Below are 22869 nucleotides of genomic sequence, written 5' to 3' on the forward strand. Positions count from 1 at the left end.
GATTTTTTTTTTCTTTTCTTTTTTCAAGGTAGAGGTGGGATTGAGAATGTTTTGTAAATGTGCCTGTCTGGGTGAAGAATGTACCAGGGAAACATGGTAGAAGGCACTAAAAAGTGAGTGCAGACCTAGGGCAGTCTCCTCCTCTTGTCATCATGCTGTCCATGATGACATGGGCAAGAGACACAGCTTGAATCGACAGGATTTGTGACTTTCGTGTTGTGGGAAATCAAGGCAGGAAAACACACACACACACACACACACACACACACACACACACACACACACACTGAAAAGATGTGTTGTGGCAGCTATGGAAAGGCATAAGTGATGATTCTGTTTACATGGTTGGGGGATCATGGCAGCTAAAGGGTGATGAATTCCTTGTAATAGAGTAAACATCTTCTGAAATTATGGTGGTATGGTGATGACTATACATTTCTGAATGCATGCATTTGAATTATATGAATGCATTTGAATTATATACATTAAAAGGCCAAATGAGATCTCAGTAAAGCTATCTCAAAATTTAATATGAAAAGGAGAAAGAAAATATGGACTGGGGATCATCTCAGAAAACTAAATATCTAACTGGGATCCACTCAAGTGTACAGGTGATTGGTTGAGGACCATAAGCTTCTAAGAGCATGGTGTTGCTGTGCGGGGAGAGGGGAGCAAAGCTGAGCTGTGGACCTAATTGCCATCTCAAGGCTGTGCTCAGAAGGTATTGTTCAAACTAGTGCTAGCAAAGTCCAGAGAGCCTCTTGGCTTTGCTTCCTCAGTGGCAGGCTACATACCTGTACCCCTGCTTTTTACAAACCTTCTTCCTTCCTTCCTTCCTTCCTTCCTTCCTTCCTTCTTTCCTTCCTTCCTTCCTTCCTTCCTTCCTTCCTTCCTTCCTTTCTTCCTTCCTTCCTCCCTTCCCCCTCTCTTTTACATGAATGCTAGGATTCTGAACTCATGCTTGCATGTCTAGCACTATAAAGCTGATCCATCTCCTCAGCTTGGTGTTGTTGTTGTTGTTGCTGTTGCTGTTGTTATTTCTGAGATAGGGGCTCCATGTATCCTAGTCTGGTCTTCAACCTGAAATACAGCCAGGCATGGTCTTGAGCTTCTGCTCCTCCTGAATGCTTTGATTACGGTCGTGTGCCACCACATATGGATTTTCATATGCATTGCTAGGAAGCAAATCTATGTGTTTATGCATGACAGACAGGTACTCTAGCAATTGAGCTGTTGTTATAAATAGGTATATCACAGATATGAAATACTAGATCTGCTTTGCAGGGCAAAATAATTGAGCGGGCTACCAATGATAAGAACTGAACAAATTAGGGAGACCCAATGTCTTTCTATGCTGAGAGGCAATATGCATTTATTTCTTATACATGTTCTTTTCTTATTTCTGTAACTATAGAATCCCTGGGAAGGGTAGTGTTTTGAGTTTCACTGACTGGTTTCCATTCCCCCTGGTTGTTAAATGTAGGGAATCCTTTATCCAGGATCTATTTGTCAAATTAACATTAAATGCAATTTTTGTACACTTAGAATTAATATAAAATGTTGAGATTCCAAGTATGAAATAAAAACACAAAATGCTAAAGAAATCATTCTTACGGTCATTTCAGAGAGTTCACCGAGAATGAATAGAAGAAGTTCCTCAAGAAACAATGCTCTTTAGTGTGAATCTGATGTGTGTACTAAGGAAAGAATATGTTTTTGTAATTCTCCTTTGTGTTATTTCAGGGAAAGAGATAACAGCAGAAACCTTCATGGAGAAGTTGGATAATGGTGCCCTGCTCTGTCAGCTTGCAGCAACTGTGCAGGAGAAATTCAAAGAGAGCATGGATGCCAACAAGCCTACCAAGGTAAAGTCCCCATGGTAACTGCGGAGAGTCAGGTGCTCCTGTGCGGAGGGTCCCCATGCAGAAGGTACTGCTGAGAAACAGGCACCCTTGCAGCTGGGGCCTCTGTGCACATAGCAGTGCTGAGAGCAGGTATTTCTTGTTAGTAGTGTTCAGTGTGAGAATTGAGTGTGGATCAAGATCTGCTGTAACAACAAAGCACAAAAGCTAATTTATAATTAGGGAACATGCCATCTCCCTTCTAATTATACAAGTTACATAGTCCTTTCAGTAAGGACTGTTGAATAAAAGCTTATGGGAAAGTGATGCTATTGTGAATAAACTAGCTACATCTGAAAGACTGTGGAAAAACAGGACAGGCATAACTGTGTAATTGGGCAATGGGAAAAAAAATCAAGGAGAAAGGTTTACTAAATAGAACTTGTTTCCAAAAGCTGGATGTGAGAATACTGGTGTAATATAAGATAGTGTAATGTATCTGGAATGTGATTTTTGTGTGTTTTATTAAGTAATATCATTGAACTAGGTAACTTTAGACAAATTATTTTACTTTTTAATTGCTCAATTTCTTTTTAGGTCTTAGTTCAAGTCTTTTCAGCTGTTGCAAATATATTGGGAAAATATATTCAGTAACTTTGAGTAAACAAGATAGACAATAGTTTTTTCTAATTTTTAATGTATAAAAGAAAGAAGAAAAACTAAGTTATAATGACGTAGAAGACAGTTGAAAGGGGAATCACACACACACACACACACACACACACACACACAAAGAGTTTATAAATGGTTCCCCCACCTGTGGTAGGGCAGAGGTGCAGGGCATGTGTGTGCTAATTATCAGGCACTTAGTTTTTGATGTATTTTATTATGCATACCAGTGGCATTTAAAAATTATATTACTCTTCAAACTATTGTGTACTGCACTAACCCTGTGCCTCAGTTGTTTGTCTTAAAAGTAGTCCTATGATGCTGTCAGTTAATCCAGTGCTTTCCACACACTGTTACCATGAACACCACGTGACCGTTGTTAAGTAATAGGCTGTATCCCTGCCTGCACATGCTGTCTGCTTTTCTATGGGATGCTTCCTGGACACGTGCCTTCTTCAAAAGCAACCAAGAAAAGCATGCTTCCTGCTGCATATAGCTGACATAATTTCTTTTCACGTTTTCCTCTCTCCATTGGAAGGGTGCAGATTCTAAGGGATTTGCATAGCTCCTCTAGCTAGAGAGCAGCTGATCAAGCCTGGAACAGCTCCCCTCCTTCCAAGTCTGGGTCTTGAAGGCCTTGCTTCACTGCGGAAAGCACTTCCTGTAATGCTTCTTATTAGACAATTTCCCTTATGCCATCACTGTTACTGTAAGTTAACAGACCTTCATCTAGGTTAGCAATGAGAAGACATTACAATGATAGGAGGCTGATTCTTATGGAAACTTCACTCTAAAGTGATTAGCAAAGAGGAAGAAAGCATTGTCACTAGGCTTTATTTGCAGGTGTCACTAACCTGCATTTTTATTACTTTTTGTTGTGAACAATAAGACCAGAGCCCAAGGGCAGGGTCACACAGAGGAAACCTACCCTGCTAACAATATTGAAGACTTCGTTGGTTTTGTTTGTTTGGGAAGATGACTTTTTTAAGCCAGAAGCAACCACAGTAGGTGTGAGACATGCTGAGAGCATGGGCCTGTGGTTTAGAGACTTTGGCTGTGTCCTGGTTTAACTTGTACTAGCTTTGGAGTGGCTGTGTCTAAGTCTTAGTTTTTATCTCCAATTTGGAGTTAGTACTAATTACTTGTAATGTAGTAATCAACGGCTCTGCATAAATAGAATATGCCTTGCTGTGTGAAGAACGTAGTATTTTCAAAAGTTGAAAATCAAAATGGTTACTATTTCAGTGGCCATTATTATTCATAAGAATGTTTTCATTGAACTGTCCATTTCAGTCCCGTTACATCCGTTCCCTACATGAAGGAGGCTTAACAGAACCTTGGTGAATCTCTTAGATTAACTAGAAGAATATTAGGGTTTTGTAAATGTCCACATTTAGCATAACATCCGCAGTGGAGATATCTGCAGACATCCCAGCCAGTCTTCATGATCATTGCAGCCGCAGTGTGTGGAGTGTTGACACCAAGAATTTCACAAATGTTTTCTCTTAATACCTCTGTTTCTGTAATAAACCAATAAAGCAAAAGTAACAAAATAAAATTTTCTTGCATAATCAGGAGAATCCAGTGAGATTTTATAAAATTTGGATGTTTCAACCACTGTCTTCTTAGTTAAATATAATGTAAAATTTTACTGCAGTTGTGGCAAATTTATTTTAGTCTACAAATATAACTTCGTTTTTTTAGAGAGAAGATTAAAATGTAGTATTGCTTCACTTCTAGTGCTCAAAAGCCCAACTTTAATTTGAATCCATTTGGCACAGTAGCTCTTGGCTGAATTTTCTTTTATGTCTCTGGCAGAATTTACGTATTTCATAAAGGCTTCTTAAATTACAATAGCATAGACCTTGCTGTTAAACAATGCAACATTTTCAAAAGATGAAAACCAAAATGGTTATCATCACAGTGGCTGTTGTTTTTTTATAAATATGTTTTTGTCCAACTGTTTTTAATTTACCTTCTCTCCATAGTGAAAATAGATACATAGGAGAGCTGGGGCAGGCTAGTGCACATTGGTCACTCTAGCACGTGGCAGATGGAGGCAGTAGGATGAAAAGTTCACAGTCATCCTTGTTGTATATAGAGTTCAAGGCTAGCCTGGACCACATGAGACCCTATTTCAGAGAGAGAAAGGGGACACAAGAGAAGGAAAGAAGATAGAGATTGCTTAAGATTTCACAGCATTTTTTTTATTATTCAATCTAAGTATATATTAAATGATAATTAATTTACTAAAGCCCGTGAGTTAGGAATACATTGAGTATTTCCCAGAGGGAAAAAGACCCTTTCAATTGTGCATAAATTATAATTATGCTGCAGCATTATGTCTATTCTGTGTTTGCTTGTGTGTGTGTGTGTGTGTGTGTGTGTGTGTCTGTGTATATCTTGTGTGTATGCATATGATTGTGTGTGCACGTGTGTATGTCTGGATGTATGTGTCTGTATGTCTGTGTAGAAAGTGTGTACATGTATGTGCATATCTCCGTGTTTCTGTTTGTGTATGTGTTTGTGTCTATGTATATATGTGTTATATGTGTTTATGTTTTCTGTGTATATGGGCTTAGTATCTGTGTGTGCTTGTTTGTGTGTTTGTATGTGTGCTGTGTATGTGTGTGTGTTTAGTATCTGTGTATGTTTGTATATGTGCTGTGTATATGTGTGTTTAGTATATGTGTATGTTTGTGTGTTTGTATGCATGTGTGTATGTGTATTGTATGTCAGTGTATGTGTCTGCCTGTTTGTATGTGTGTATATGTATATATACTGTATATGCCAGTGTGTATGTCTGTGTAAATGTTTGTGAGTGTGCTATACATATTTTGTGTGTGTGTGTGTGTGTGTGTGTGTGCATGGTGACTATCCTACATTTCATACTGAATTTAGGAACAATGACAGTGGCGATAGATGAGCTGGTTAGCTTCTCCTCTGAATTAATTAATGACATCATACCCAAGAAGGCCTTAGTGATTTCTTCTCTAGCTTTAATTCTATCTTTGCATTCTCCCAGCATTATTTTTGCTTACTTTTCCTGATTGATGGTCCGTTTGGGAGTTTTACAGCTGTGTAAACAGGTTTGAGCAAGTGCGTGAAATCTGCTACTTTCAAGGTTTTCTGTGTTAAGAATTATTTAATGCTTTTAATACTCGAAAGCAAGTTTCTACATATGATCAGCAATTTATAAACTTAATGTTTAAGCATAGACAAAGGCTCTTTCATACCTGCTTTGGTTTGGTGAGACACTACACTCATGAAGAAATTGTATTCTATAATTCTTCTCACAGAACATTATTAATATGTTCAGTTTAGAACCAGCCTCTCCAGGGTAGTAGAAGCCTTGCTTTTCTTTGGAGGACAATTTCCTCACATCGTATGGTTGCAATAGAATCAGCAGAATCATGTGGTTGATGTGTGAAAATATTTGAGCCAAGTCTATAGCAATTTAATGTAAATTTTGACTTAATTAGTATACATATCAGAATATAATATCACAGGATTTGAGATTCTTGAATGGTGAAAGGAAGTCTAACCCTAATCTTTCTAATGCCCTATGCTCCAGACTTTGTTTTTGCTTGCGTATATGTGTGTGGTGTTGATAGTGTGTGTTAGCATGGTCATGTGTGTGCAGATACACATATGCCTGTCTACTTCAGCAATTCTCTACCTTATGTATTGAAACTGTGTTTCTCACTTGTCCTCAGAGCTCACCTCAGTTTAGCTAGGATAGCTAGCCAGCTTGACCTGGGATAGCAGACTCTTAGGACCTTGGGTTAGGGGTTGCCTATAATGCCCACCTGGCATGTATATTGGTGCTGGCCCTCAAATTCAGGACGTCACACTTGTGCTGAAAGAGTTTTTCCCCTCTGCGGCATCTTCCTAGCCCTCTAACGTCCCAGTTGGGGGAAACCAAAACAGATGACAAACCCATGTTTTTGTTGGTTGAACTGTATGCTTTCTGACCTTAGTTCAGTGTCCACACTTGACATCTTCAGTAAGGAGGCGTATACTTGCATACCTGGCTCTGACAGTTCAGCGGTGTCTTTCCTTGTATACTTACTGTGCTCTTCCCACCAGTCACTGTTGTACTGACTGGCGGATAAGACTCTGAACCATAGGGGTGTCAGCACGGGGTTAGGCATTCAGAGGGTTCAGGCCCCTTTACTCCCAACATTCTTCCCCACTTATCTCGTTTATTTAAATGTTGCTGACTCAGACATCAATGGTTCTCTGACTTCAGAGATCCTGGGTGAGTAGACCAAGGTTGAAGTGTGTGTTAAGAGAGAAAGGTGAAGTTCTGTTATCTGGTAGGATGCTACAGTAAGTGCAAAGAGAAAAATGGGCATCCCAGATTTAATCCCTGCTCAGGGAAAGAACATGCTGGTCACATGAGACATTTGTCCCAGCAGGCTCACATAGAGAATCTGGTCGCCCGAACTGTAGGATAATGTTACCGCAAGATCCTCTCTACTCCAGAGGCAAATAAGCAGCAACTATGAACACCCACCTTCTTTAAAAAATGTGTTTTTTTTTTTTTTTACAGAACATCTTTTCACTGGTACTGGATCTCAAATCATTCCCATGAGGTCTTCACGGCTTCTTAACTTCTGACCATGGCTCACTGCTTTCTTACTAGGAGTATTTCCATCCTGACTGTTTTACAGAGAGATGCCATCACGAAGCTCAGAGCCAAGTAGTACACAGTGCTGTGCCATTGAGAGGTTTATGAACAGTATGCAAAGAAGTTTGGCATGATTTTACTCCCAGGCAGATGAGTATAAAAAACTTGACATGAGCTACATGTACAGATTGAGGTGAAAAAATAGCAGCTAAAGAAAAGTGGCTATGACCTATCTTTAAAGTGTGTGTGTGTATGTATGTATGTATGTATGTACGTACATATGTATGTATGTGTGTATATAGTTAAATATATAGGCTAATAATATATGTGCATTTCCATGTGTATGCTCGTGTATGTGTGTGAGTGTATGTGTGTGTGAAAGAGAGACAAAGACAGAGAAACAGAGACAGAGAGAGTTAGAGAGAGAGAGAGAGAGAGAGAGAGAGAGAGAGAGAGAGAGAGAGAGAGAGAGAGAGAGAGAGAGTTTGGTGTTATAAAAGAGGTCAGGAGAGGGAAGTAAGAGATTGTAACAGAGGGAGAAAAAGAGAGGAAAATAGAACATATGACATAAAAGCAGAAAATGTAAGTGTTTAGGGAGAGGAGAGGGACCAGCTCGATGTAGGAGAGGGGTAGTGGGGACTGACATTCACAGCATAAATATTCTTACATACACACAGAGTTATGACATAATTATATGAATAGTTCAGTATATGTGCTTGTTGTAGTATAGAGTAACTTGGGGGAGCTGACTTTTCATACACTTAGAGGCCTTTGCTCCTAAAGCATATTTAGGTTTCCAGTCACCCAGGCTTTTTAACAAAGTTGACTGGTGTGTTTCTCCTCTGTCAGTGATATCCTGATAGTTAGGCACCTCCATGCAGTCTCCCAATCGGAGACTCTGCAACTGTATTAAAATTGAAGGAAATTATTTCAATCAAAGCTCTGTCCCTCCCTTACCATGCAGTTCTTCACATCTACTGTGGTTTAGTGTAAAATGTCCTCTAGAGGATCATGTGTTTGCGCTCTTCTCCTCAGCAGGTAGTGCTTTTTCAGGAGGTGGTGCAATCTTTAGGAAGTGGAGCTTCACTGGAGGAAGTGTGTCACTAGGGGCTGGTTGTGAGGTTCATAGCCTGGACTCACTTTCTGTTCCCTCTCTTCTGACTGTGTAGATATATCACTTACACACAGAGCAGGCTGCTATGCCTCCCCGACCCCATGCCATGATACACTGTATCTCTGCTTAAGCTGTGAGCCAGAAGTGCACCTCTCCCTCCCCTGTTCCTTGACACACACCTGCTCACAGCACAAGAAAAGTGGCTGGTGCAAATTTTACTGTAAAATAGACCTTTGATGAGTCCCACTGAGTGACCTCAAACCCACACCCAGGTGAGACAAGACGTGCACTGCACCCTGACTGCCACTTTAAGTCTTCCAGCTTTTGACTTACTTTACCCGTGATAACACCAACTAATGTCATTGCGTGTGTTCCAGCCTCAGTTCTGATGGGCATTAACTAGCCTGTTGAGTGTTCATGGAACCCACCACAGGCCACTCTCAGGAGGGCAGTGCTCTCGGAGTGGCTTGTTGCCCAGTCACAGTTCATTCTTCTGATTTTGTATCCAATGTTTGCTCTTTTCGGAGCATCAGTGTCCCAATCTCATTCACAGAAAAACGACATGTGGTGCTACAAATTTTAGATGTATATTGAGGGTATAAAACTAGCTTGCTAGGAATATCTGAGTCTTGCTATGAGACAAAAACAATCCATTTCTAGATTGCCTATAGTGTTTTGACACCTGTGAGCTTGTGAGCTCTGGCCAAAATGTAGGTTCTTAGATCTGTGGCTATCTGAGATGTGTAAGGACACAGCCACAGTCCTAGGATAGCCCAGGAGAATGAATACCCTCTTCTCACAAGGGTCAAATGAGTGACAGCAGTGAGCATGCCTCCTAGCACCCACTTGCTGGTCGACACTGAGCTCCACTTCTTCTTGTCTCTGTCCTGCCCCATAACAGAAATGTTAGGACAGGACCTGTAGTCCAGTGTCCAGGCATGTTCAGCCTGGGCTTCACTTGTACCCCACAGGACAGCTGTAAATATGACCTAACACAAAATCATAAATGTCTTACCTAAATATTATGAATTTCTTTCATGAATTTATTTTTAACTTTGTGGGTGATGGTGTCCTGTTGCAGTGCCTAAGGCTTGGGCATGCCCGTAAGCAAAGTTCAGGAGCAAGTATTCAAAACAAGTCATGTTACACTCCGAGCTCCTTCCTCACAGTACAGCTGTTCTGTGCAAAATGCTTCGGCTTCTGATGGTTCACGTGTGAGTGGGAAACTTGACTTTGTTTCTCCAAGTTTTACAACAGAAATTTTGTAAATTTCAAAGGTTATATTTGCCTATAATGAGTTGTGAAACTGAAAGATTTTTCTATCATTAGATTATTTTTAAAATAGGAACGTGATGTGGATTTTGTGTGCCTTGTGATGATTCTAGTATTTACCATAATATACTTTTTTGTTGTCTTTTGTTTGTTTGTGTTTTTAAGACAGGGTTTCTCTGTGTAGCCTTGGCTGTCTGGGACTCACTTTATAGACCAGGCTGGCCTCAAACTCATAGAGATCTGCTAGCCTCTGCCTCCCTGAATGCTGGGATTAAAGGTGTGTGCCACCATACCCTGCACACCATATTATATTTTAATAATTAACTTATTTTTGAGGTGCTTGTAATTGAACCTAGGACCTCTTACGTACCAGGTATGTGATCTGCCCCTGAGCTACATCTTCAACATAACCTTTCCCTGCTTAAAAGAAGTGTGTGTGTGTGTGTGTGTGTGTGTGTGTGTGTGTGTGTGTGTGACATATATGTAGAGGGTGAAGGTCACCTTCTAAAAATTAGGTGGGTGTTGGGGGTTGAACTCAGGTCATCAAATGGAAGCAAGCTCCTTTGCTCTCTTGAGGCACTTTGCAGGCTTGAACATTCTAAGTAAAGGAGATGGCTGAAGACTGCATGATGTCAAGGGGATCCAAGGGGCTGCTGTGTGTACTGTATGCGTCTGAACTAGCCAAGTGCAACTAGAAGAAGTCACAGTTTGTCCTAAGGTGAAGATGGGGATAGAATGGACAGGATCCATTCATTTTGAAGACTTCAGGTTACTTCTTTTCCAGCTCCATGCAATGATAATCTGGTGGTGGATGGCAGCTAGTGCTGTGTGCAGCTCTACGAATTAGCAGAAAGTGACTGCCAGCGGCTCACCTGATAGCTCCTTAGAATACACTTCTGACCTGAAGTGAGGCATTATTACAGTAATTACAGATTTGCTTTCAGCTGCTGAAGGAACCATAGAGACCAGATTATGTACACATATAAATCTTTTCCGTAAGTGATCCTTATTGCCCTACAAAATAATGAGTGAGGCAGGGATATGAGAACGTTGTATCTTCTCAGGATTCCTAATTAGCCAACTACCCAAGTACCATTTAACAACCAAGGTAAGAGCAGTTTGTGGGAAACTGAAGGACAGAGTCTGAGAATCCCAGTACTCAGTTCGGTGTGTGACGGCTGCTGTCGACCCTGTGAGGATGTGTGACTTTATTGCCTAATGGTAGCCAACAAGGCGATAAAAAATGTAGCGTAGTCAGGTCCTCATTTTACCAACTTTATCAATTCATCATACCTCCAGCTGTAAATATTGTATAGCTGTGGTCCACACAATGGGCGTGGGTGAGGGTCACATCTTTGGTGAGGAGGTTTCTGTGCATATGCTTGGTGGTTAGAAATGCAGGTGCTCTGAGAACCCTCACAGCCAACTCTTAGGACACTCCGTGTACACTGTAACAAAGCTCACCAAATCAGAGAAAAGTTAGCTCACTGTAGGCAGAGTTATAAATATGAGGAACAGGACGTTTTACTATGTGACTGAATTTAGGGAGCATGTTAACCTAGAGTAGTGTCCATTGGGTATTATTTCACTTTGAGTGGATCTCACCGACCACACACATCCTCACAACTGCATGCACACAGACATACACACAAGCACACACATGCACATGTATGCAAGTGTAAGCCGACAGACCCACAAGCCTATCCAAGCACCCCCCCTACCCCACCCCCACACAGAGACACACAGACACAAATATACAAGCACAGACACACGGGCACACACTTCATCTGTGTGACTTCCCAGCATTAGCAGTGTTTGCTCCTTAGCAGGATATAAATCTACTGGATTTTTCCACAATGACATCATCTCCTCCCCATCAGACTCACTTCCTGCCTTAACCACATTCAGGCCCGTTGGCAAGAGAATTGAATGTTTCCATGATATCTGATAGCACTAATTTCAGTCATTGCTTTCAAGGCAGGAGAATGTAGAATATGGTGTCAAGAAAAATAACTCTCCCCATATGGAAAAACGAGAAATTAATTGTTTGAAAACGAGCTGTTTCTAAATGGAGAAATTCAAGGCATTTGAACAAATCAATAGTTACTTTGCAAGCTATTTTGTAAAAAGAGGAACACTCGGATTTTTTAAATGACACCCTTTTTATAAGGAGCTGAAAATTAAGGAAAAGAGGTATTTCTTCATTTACAACTGCCTGAGGATTTCGGGGTAATTTAAAATGTGAGTAGTGCTCATGCTATTTCTGTGTGTGTGGTCCAGAGAAAGTACTCTGTTACATCACAGATGAGGTAATTTACAGTGCGCAGAGCTTCCAGCTCTTTCCCGAGTTCTCTGGGGCTGTTGCATGAATGCTTCCTTTGTTTCAGTCAGCAGTTTGGATATGCATTCTATCTCATGCATGAAGCTGTCTGGGATGTGTTTTCTGCTGGCATTATTTCACTGGTCATGTCTAATTTCACACTGCACGGCCTGCCTGTCTGTTGGATGTATTGCAATCATTGTCCCGTATTAAAAGTAAATAATAGAGTGATACATTGAAGCCAAAGTAGGGGAAAATCAAGAAATCTGGCTTGGTCATGACTGCTCATAAAGAATAAAATTCTCCAGGTGTGGAGGAAGAAGAGTCTCTCTGGGACTGACTGCAGGAAGTCTCCGTGTGTGCTTTGACCCTGTCTTGAGAGGGATGCTCAAGTCCTCCTCCCAGAGTCACCCTGCCCTGAGTCACACTTCTGTGGGCAGTGGGCGGGGCACCGAGATCCTCTGGAGATGCTGCTTTTAAATTCATGAAGTAGAACATAATGTCACAAACAACACAAGCTAAACCAACTTTATTGAAATAGTCTAGGAGTGGAAACCATGTTCACAACAGTAAAAACAAACACAAGTCTGAACAGAAGCAAGCAAGCCTGCGTCTAAGACCTTACTCTGACAGTAGCTGAAGTAGTCTGTAAAGTCTTAAAGCTGAGCAGTGAGGAATATGCCCAGGTTCCTCCTCTCTTTGTAGTTCAAACAAACCCTTCATCTTCACTTGACAGGAAGGCAGTAACCTTTGTTTTCTTTTGACACTGGTAAACTTTGATTAGTGCTTACTAAAATAAAGGCATTTTTACTCATCTCAAAGTCAGGGTCCTCCTAGTGCATGCTGGGAGTATGTCCATGATTCCAGCTCGTGGGGAGGGCTATCAAAAATGTAAACCCCAGGCAGGGGTTTACACAGTAAATGAGAACAGTTGGACATTTAAAGGAGGAATGGTAAGTTTTTGCATTTTACCCATATCATAAGTAAGTATGCAGGCTGTGGAGATGGCTCAGTGGTTATGAACATCGCTTATTCTAGCAGACAACCAGAGAACTCGAGTTTGATTCCCAGCATCCGCATGGCTCCTCACAAGTATCTGTAACCCCAGTTTCAGTGGATGCAATCCTTCAGAAATCCAAGCAAAATACCAATGTACAGAAAAGGAACAAAAACAAAAAAACTTGCCGGGCATGGTGGCACACGCCTTTAATCCCAGCACTTGGGAAGCAGAGGCAGGTGGATCGCTGTGAGTTCAAGGCCAGTCTGGTCAACAAAGTGAGTCTAGGACAGCCAAGGCTATAGAGAGAAACCCTGTCTTGGAAAAACCAAAAAAAGAAAAAGTGAGTATGCAAATACTTGTGTGTGTGTGTGTGTGTGTGTGTGTGTGTTTGTATATATATGTGTGTGTAGCATATATACATATGTGTGTGTACATATGTTTGCATATATATGTATTTGTGTGTATATGTGAATGTGTATGAAATATGTGTGTTTGTATAGATATATATGTGTACATATGTTATGTATGTGTGTATTTACACCTTTATGTATATGTGGGCATATATGTATATGTGTGTATACATTTGTGTACTTGTGAGTGTATATTTATGTGTGTATATATGCATATGTGTATATATGTGTGTATGTGTATATAAGTACATATGTATGTGTATGTATGTCAACTTATAGGTTGTGCTACTTCAATATGAAACTTGAGTATTCCACCCTGTTATGATGTCATAGCAAAAAAAGATCTCACATGTGAGCTCATGTGACCTGCCATGAGCCCTGAAGCAGAAGCCCTGAAGATAACAACTAAAATTGCATCATATAAGACTATATGTATGAGGTAATATGAAATATAGATGAGCGTCTTTTAACTCAGGTCCTCTCAATATATAATAACCTTTCACATTTATGAAAATATTCTAAAGTCTAAGAAAATCTGAAACTCAAAAGCCCTAAGCTTTCTGGGAAAGCATATTCTTCATGTTTGTCTGTGTGTGTGTGTGTGTGTGTGTGTATGTGTCTGTACATATGCATAAGTGTGTACCTGCCCATGAGTGTGCGTGAGTGTGAATACACATGCATTAGTGTGTGTACATGGATGCACGAGAATGTGTGCATATGTGAATCTGTACATGGATGCATGTATGTGTGCATATGTGTGCAGAAAGTGTATGTGTGGGTGTGTCCATATATGTGCCTTAGTGTGTGTGAACATGCATCTATGAGTGTATATATGTGCAAGCCTACATATATATGTGTATGTATGCATATGTGTATGGAGAGCAGGCATGTGTGTGTGCATATGCATGAGTTTGTACATAAATGAGCATGAATAAGCATATATACATAAGTGTGTTTGCATGTGTGTATTGTATGCACACATGCGTGTGTGTGTGTGTGTGTGTGTGTGTGTGTGTGTGTGTGTGTGTGTGTTGAGTAACTTCATTAATAGTAAATTGCAATTGGGAAGCAATTTTTGTGTTGTTCTACGTTCTCATGGTTGCCATTTTAACCCCGTCTGAAGCCTGGAAGTCAAAGTTTCCTCTCCTCACACTTAGTCCCTTTTGCTCTGATAAAATAAAGTAAACTTTTCTGAGCTGGTTGTTCTGTCAGATGCTGATCTGACCATCAGGTTACTTAAACCTGAAGTCAGCCCACATCACTTCTTTGATGATAATTCTCTAGCAGAGCCGTCAGTGCTTAGAGACAAGCTAAATTCTTTTCTAACCCTGGAGCCCACCATGCTGCGGGACACAGCGGCCCATCCCGCCATACTTCCTGTGACCTACCCTACTTTCCTTTGCTACAATTCCTATGAAGTCATTGGAAAGCTTTTGCAATGGATCTCCTAACTTCCTCAGGTTGCACCGCTCAGATAAATGAGACTTCCTCCTGACTCTCCAAACTATCTTCTGGACTAGGTCTTCCCTGACTGGTGAACCTACCACACAGTACTTTCCAAGATGCTTTGTAGCTGAGAAGAAGCTGATAATTATATATAAAATATTGATACACGGAAATAGTAAATCATCACTTAATACTTTTAGGGAACTTCTTGCTTAATTAAGTGAATAAAATATGAATATATGAAATGTACTTGTCAATGCAAAATAGGGACAGATAGACTGCTTGTGATTGGTATATTGTGACACTCAGCAAATTATTGAACATATGTGCACTGTATGTTTGATGATATTGGGAAAGGTATGGATGTCAACATGATCTTGCTTTTGTAGTCTAGAAGGAAGAAGAAAAATAAGCTAATCATTAAACAGTGAATCTCAACTCATAAAAATTGTTGGAAAATGCAAGTGTCTTAAAGACTACCCAGTGTAGTCTTGAAGAAGATATATGTTAGATTATTCTGAAGTGTGCAGAGGAATTAGGCAAGCTGAGAGAACAGTGTTCCAGTCAAGAACCATGTGGAGGGCCACGATGACTTAGAGGCAGTGAGGAGAGTGTCTGCATGTGTAAGTGGAGCATTGAAAGTTGAGACAGGAGCTGAGACTTTTGTGCTATTGAGGCATTTTCAATACAAGTGTAATGAAATCTTGTTATAAGTGATGTTGGGTGTGTGGAGAATGAACTGAGAGGAGGAGGTGAAGTGGGATTGTCCAGGCCAGGTAAGAAATAGCAGCCACTATTCCTAAGGTTTTGACAGAGGAACGGGAAGGTAGGGGGCTTCTGCATGAAGCTGAGAGCGGGAGGTTGTGCAACAGTCTGGAAATGAGTTGTATAATGTGGACATCAAAAATTAGTGCAGCTTTGCACTGTGGCACACATCTGTAATCCTAGCCAGGGTTACACAGAGAAATCCTGTCTAAAATAAATAAATAAAAGATTAGATCAGTGGTTTGGTCTTGGGGAAACAAATGAGTAAAGGCATCAGGTTTGCAATTGGAAGGGTGGGTGAAGTCTAAGACCTGGGATGGTTCACAGAGTAACAAGCCTGTGTCAATAAACCCTCCCGGATGCCCCAAGATGCAGCCTATGGCTCCCATCACATCATCGCTTTGTTTACTGAAGGAACAAATGTGCAAGCTAATGATTAAAGGAGGTTTTTTCTGTTATTGAATTTTACTGTTGGTGTGGTGAGTGTACTTCTTTTTCTTTGTTTTATGCTTTGCTTTTGTTTGTTTGTTTGTTTGGTTGGTTGGTTTTTTTCACATTACCTGGAGAATCTGGCAAAGCTTGAGCCTTAGGATTGTATTTGAGGCTGGTAAATGCAGCATTCCCCTTCAGAAGGCTAATCTGATGGTGGAATGGAGAGACCCAATCCACCCAAGAAAGGAACAGAGGAACATTTTACATTTAATGCCTGAGACATTAAGAGTAGAGTGTCAGTTCTATGAGCTAGGTGATGACTTATTATCAACAAATACAATAAAAATAAAGAAATAGTCAAAACAGTTTGGATTTATTTATTTATTCATTTATTATGGATACAGTATTCTGTGTGCATGCCAGAAGAGGGCACCAGATCACATTCTAGATGGTTGTGAGCCACCATGTGGTTGCTGGGAATTGAACTCAGGACTTCTAGAAGAGCAGCCAGTGCTCTTAACCTCTGAGCCATTCTCTCTAGCCCACTTGGATTGATTTTTATCGTGTGTGCTGTGTATATATGTGTCTCTCTCTTTGTGTGGATGTACACACATGCAATTTGGCTGCAAGTACATCTCATAAGTTCTGTTTAACAGGTTTTATGCAGGAACTGGGATAAAATTCAGAACCACTCTAAATCTATCCCATTCCTCTCAAAACTCACAGTCTGGAGAGAAAGTCACTGGACTGCAAACAAAACAAAACAAACAAAAAACTGTAGGTACTAGGTGGGGTTACCCCAACTGAAAGTAAACAAGCAGAGTTACACTGTGAGTGACACTTGGCCTGCAATGAGCATTTAGCTGAGCAAGACTAGACAGCAGAAGGAAGGGCATCAGGAAAGCAGCCTGCAGTGAGGGGCAGGGAGCAGAGAACACAGGGATGGAGATGGACATCTCTTACAGGACTGCAAGAGAGATGGGAGACAAGACAGTGGAGAAGCCTTCTCCCAGTGGGAGGGGCCAGGCTCCTGGATACTGTAGAAACCTTTTATCTGGAAAGGTTTGGTTTTGTACCCTGTGTACTAGGCAGTCACTGACAATTTTAAGTGTAAGAAACAATCAAATTTGCCCTTTGAAAGCCCCTTTCTGATTAGGGTAGAAACCAGAGATTAATAAAACACACAGACACACACACACACACACACACACACACACACACACACACACAGTAGAAAAAGACAGAAAGAAGAAGCAAGTTCTAAGCAGAAAGCACTTGTTTTAATCTTTAATATTTCTTGTATATGGGTTAGCATATTGTAGTGATTACAGATTTGACCATATTACTAGTGCTTAGACCTTTAGATTTTGTAAATGTCTTGACTGTAGACACGTACCAGAAACAAATATCGTCGTTGAAAATAAGCTTTGATGTGGGAAACACAGTAGTACCCCTTCACGCTTTCTCATTTAATCCATACACAAATGACGGACCCTAGATTTATAAACAGGTTAAATAGACTAAGCATCTGTTCTTGGCCCCATCTAGTTGATTGATGGACACATGTGGTATGCCACCAATATATTCTGCCATGCATTGGAGTTAGAACACTGAGGAGCAATGTGGGCCAACCCAGACTATGTTCAGAGCATTTGAGAGCCTACTAACCTCACCAATGGACACTGTGCTGCCAGAGCACAGCCACCGAAGAGCTGCCAACTTGTGAGGATGTGGCTGTTTCAAGTATCTTACAATAGTGGCTGAGAAGAAACTTTTACTGAGCCATAGGGTTACTCTCTGTGAGCTCAAAATTGGTTTCCAATATTTATAAATGATTAGAGCATCTTAGAGCACACAAAGCATTTGTGAGAAGTAAGTGACTCCATATCTATTTTAAGGGAATTTTATGCCCCATCCTTTAAGTTAATTCTCTCATTTTGGAAAAATGACAGAAAATGGATGTATATTCTTGAAAACACTTTTAACAACTTTCAATCATTTGTTTTGTTCATCATAATTAGTGATTACTTGTTTTATTGAGAATCTGGGGAGCTGTCATTCCTGATATCGAAAATGTATACCTTTTCCCTTTGTGGCTGTGACAGTCTTGATACTCTACCCATGGCATGCACACTTCCCAGACAAAGGTAGTGGGGAACAAAAGAATGGTTGTACTTTTCTAGGTTATCTATTACTTCTTCTTTATAGTTCAGTATGTTCTTGAGAATAATGATACTATATCTTCTAAAACTCACTTATACTGGGGATGCTTCTGAGTTTGAAATCATAAACCCCTCTATTGTTCTTCCTTTTGGACAGACGTTGTGAACGGGAAACCTCACATGTCTGCCCACATCCCTGATTGTTCAAAAGCAAAGGGTTTCACATTAAAATATCCACATTTTTTTGATATTCCTCTAAACTCATAACCTTACTGGGGCTACCATTCTCTAGGGATACAGTAAGTTACAGGAATAAAAAGGGCTGCCTTCTTGAACACTGGGTGAGCCTCCCCCTCCCAGAGTCACCATCCTCTTCACAGCCTCTCAGATCTAATCACTCCCATTTTTTTTTTTAATCTATTTTCCTTGGCTTCTGCAGAACCCTCAGGAGCTTGTGACCTTGGCTAAGAATACACTTTCATAAATGCTAGCTTGCCATTAAACCCTTTGGTGTTTCTGATCAGCTTTTCTAGTTGTATCATGTCTTGTCCTCATTCCTGATGCCCAACTTGCCCAAGGCTGTCAGATGTCTCCCTTTCTGGGATTTGCTGACCTCTTGGTCAATCTGGAGGTCACTCATTGAGCTGATGCTCAGGAAGTTGTCCTCTGCTGATGCTCCTTCAGCTTCTTCCCCGTTAGGCATGGAGCTGTAAAGTCACCAGAGAACTGAATTTAAACCATGGTTTGCACTTCCGCTGTAACTCTCCTGATGTGATCTGAGTCTTGACTCCTCAGCAAGAGTGAAGAGACTAGAAGGGAACCTTGGTCATGTCTGCTCTTCTTTTATTCCCCACCAGGGAGTTACAGCGATCACAGAGCTCTGGTTTGGTAAGGGTACATTGAGCTGAATTAGATTAAATGTCTACTGAGTTTTTTTAAAAATAGCTCCCTCCATGAACTGGATGTTAAAGCTCAGAGTTACACTTCTAACATTTTAAAGAAGCTCGTCTTTTGATTCATCCATAAGCAGTGAGTACAACAGAAGGATTTACAGAGAGCACTTGCATTCAGAGTCCCATGTAAGACACTGCATTTATAAATTGAAAGAGCAGGGTCTGGCAATGTATGTCTTTACTTTCAACACTTGGGAGGCAGAGACAGGCAGATATCTATGAGTCCAATGCTTTTTTCCTGGTCTACAAAGTGAGTTTCAGGACAGCCGCGGCTACAAATCAAATGAACAAAAATTTAAAGAATGTACTCATTGCCAAACTATATAAAAATATTTTTCTCTTATTATTATTGCTGTGTGTGTGTGTGTGTGTGTGTGTCCTTGGCTACCTGGGGCTGGAGTTAGACAGTTGTGAGCTACCTGGTGTCCTCACGTTTCTTCAGCAAGCATTAACCACTGAGCCATCTCTCCATCCTTCCAGACCTTTCTATTGTCTTCCTTGCCTTGTCTGTTACAGATTGCTATGTAGCTGGGTCAATTAGCTTGTTTCTTTTCCACGCTTATAATTGTCATTCCTACTTAGTGGAAGACTTTACATTTATCTTGGTACTTCTCCATGACTTGATAGCTTATTTCTGCTAATCCCGGATTGGTATTTTGTTGTGCATCCATTCAACTATTTAATTTCCTATGTCAACTACTGATGCCATCTTGGTTGCTCCCTTATTAGTAAATAATTAGTAGTTATAAATGAGTGTTTGTAAATTCTGGGCAGAGTTTTCAGCAGACATGTTTCTAACTCATTAATACTCTTTTATTGCCCAAGGTCTTCTTTTAAGCCTGAAGTTTGAAACTAGATATGATCTTTATCTCCATTACTTTATGTAATAAGAGAGATTGTTCCAAGTAACTAAAATGGTCCATGCATATATTTAACTCTAATTTTTAATGTTTTTATTAATTCTTTGGGAATTTTCCTAACATGTGTTTTGGTGATAATCATCCCAACCCCTCTCCTTTGCTCCTCACAGATCTACCCCTACCTCCTTACCATCCAACTTTGTGATTTTTTTTTTTTTAATTTAATACCTCATGGATTTCAGTTTGTGTTGTCCTCATGCTTCTGGCTGTGGGACCTTACACTGGAGTGTGGTGGATCCACTAAGCAATTATCCTCACAATTTCAAAGGCGGAAAGGTATGGCAAGCCTATGCTGTCAGAAAACTTTGGGTTTTTTTGTTTGTTTGTTTGTTTGTTTGTTTTTCTCACTGAGTATTTTTGTGATATCACAGCATGATGGACACAATAGAACTTTCATCAAGTGCCAGATCTCTATCATGTAAAATTTACCTTAGAGTGGAGGTGGAGGGTCCATTTAGAATTCCAGCCTGATGTTTTCTGTTGCTTCTGTATTAAATCAATGTTGAAGAACAAGGTGTTGAGTTCTAAGAAAGATGCAATGGCAAAAATAATTTTTTCTTTAAATTTTTTATGATTTTTATCTTAGAGAGTATATTTCCATCCTTTTAAAAATTGGTGTTATTTTTGTTTTATTGATTATTTACGTATCTGTGCCTGAGTGAGTTTATGTGTACCGAATGCATATAGTGCCCATGAAGGTCAGAAGAGTGTGTTTGATTCCCTTAAACTGGAGTTACAGGCAGCTGTGAGCTGTCTGATGTGGGTGCTAGGAACCAAACCTTGGTCTTCTGTAAGAGCAGCATGGGCTCTTATTTTCTGAGCCATCTCTCCAGACTTTTACATTTATTTTTAAGTTGTATGTATATATGTGTGTGTGTAAACTTCAGAGAACCACTTTCAGGAATTGATTCTCTTCTTCCGTCCTGTGAAGACTGGGGATCATCACAACTGGTGGCCAGTGCCTTTACCCACTCAACCATCTTGCCAGCCCTTATTTTATCCTTTCTAAAGTGACGTGGTATTTGAATTTACACATTTTGATACTTTAAATGTCAGCAAAAATTTTTACTGAGAGAGATTACTTTTCATTAAAATATATAGGGAATCAGAGAGCAACAGGGATTCAGATGGAAACGTTATTTCCACCGTGGAAAGAGTGACTTCACTGCCTGCGTATTTGAATAGCACTCTCCACATACCTTTTGGAAAAGAAGCAATATTACTTCTTGGCCAGTACCACATCTTCTGCTTTACATCTGAAATGTCTACTTGATGTAGTCCAGAAAAGGCCTCTGTCTTGAGATTGTGTGAAGAAAAAACTTATTTAAACTGCCGGAATTAAATTTTCAGTTAACAGTGTAAAGGAAATTAAAAATAGCATTTTCTCAGACCTTTTCATTTATTTTACCTTTTTAATTACTGGAATAGGTGACAGATAATAATTCTTCATTTTAACTTTAATTGGCCCAAATTTGGGAGATACCAAATGCTGTGGTATCCAATATTTAAAACAAATTTGATTTATCATGGAATAGCTGAAACTCATGGATGTGAAACTGGGTGATTTAGTTCCAATTGTGTACAAGCTCACTCTCTCCATCTGGCGATGGAAGTGCTGTCTTCCTAGTCACCTAACTCAGGGTGTCCTGCTTTGACACTTCAGTAGAGAGGTCCATATATAAACATGTGTTCTGCGCCTCCACTGTGGTAGACACTACAGACTCTGGGTCACTCCTTAATGCCGCCACGTGTCAGGAGTGAAGCCATTATCTGCTGTGCTTGGCCACTGTGGGCCTCACAGAGGTAGGGTGCTGTTGGTCAGTGGGCAAGACCCTGCCCCCAGGGATAGGATATACTTGTGATGTGCATGGGGCAGTCACTACTACCCTTTGAAGCTAAAGCTTCCTGACACCATAACAATTCTATTTTTATGTTGAACATTCATCCACCAAGTAAATATTTGGTCTATACCATTGAGTATCTGAATTATACCTGGGGAATAGTCTGTCTGAGGAGGGTTAGGACACATGGGCACACTTCTGAGGAAAAGTAGACATGTGGTCAAATACATTTCATGAAACATCCGATAAAGGCTTTACTTTCTCATCTAATGTGCTAGCTAATATAATAACCATTATCACATGTGCCTAATAGAATCTAAGTTGATAAAATTTAGAAATGAATCGATGTTTCTATTTCTAATCACCACGTTTTGATGCTGTGTTTTTATCAAACATCAAAAGTCACTCAAAATCCTACTTAATCACCCAACCCCATCTTCAGTGGTAATTACTGCCTAATTTGATGCATATTTTTCTTGACATATTTATCATTTTTATTTTATAAATATATTAGTAGTAACATTTTTTAAAACTTTATACATCAGTCACCTATGCATACCTACCCACATTATAGGAAAAAAAATCATGGTACACACATGTAAATTAATCTCTGCCTAAAAGTATGTTCTAAGTACCTTTATGCCTCAGTACATATATGTTTTATTCCTTTCAAATGATCATATAGAACTCCATTGTGTTTACATAACCCATGGCATACTATACCAGCTCTCTCCTGGCATACTCTTATTTCTATTTCTCCTACTTAGTCAGTGTCCAATAGGATATATACCTAGAACTAAGTGGTTGGATTTAAAAGCATTAATATTTTGCTTTTAAGCTTAATTGGCATTCATAATAGCTTATAAAGGAGATGTTATGTCATGATATGCATGACTGTTTTTGAAACTAGTGTGTGGAAGCATTTCTTTGAAAACCGTTGCTGATACCTGAACTGGATCAGTTAGCAAGATACTACCATGGAGCAAAAAGCAACAAATGCTGCTAAAGTGTGGGAGAGGAAAAAAGGAACAATTATACCTCGTTGGTGGTACATGTGAACCAGTCCAATTACTATGTAAATCAGTATAAAA

The 22869-nt window shown here is 40.0% G+C and overlaps 1 protein-coding gene across 3 annotated transcripts in view; it reads left to right on the forward strand.

The window, feature by feature from the left end:
• The window catches only part of Gas2 (growth arrest specific 2), a 130807-nt gene that overhangs the window by 30604 nt on the left and 77334 nt on the right, over positions 1 to 22869 (forward strand). For all 3 annotated transcript variants that reach the window (XM_051148620.1, XM_051148621.1, XM_051148622.1), the window contains one exon: positions 1744 to 1865. In XM_051148620.1, coding sequence (XP_051004577.1) covers positions 1744 to 1865 — 122 coding nt within the window. The remainder of the gene's footprint in view (positions 1 to 1743; positions 1866 to 22869) is intronic.

This window comes from Acomys russatus, chromosome 7, assembly GCF_903995435.1.
Source record: "Acomys russatus chromosome 7, mAcoRus1.1, whole genome shotgun sequence".
Lineage (NCBI taxonomy): Eukaryota > Metazoa > Chordata > Mammalia > Rodentia > Muridae > Acomys > Acomys russatus.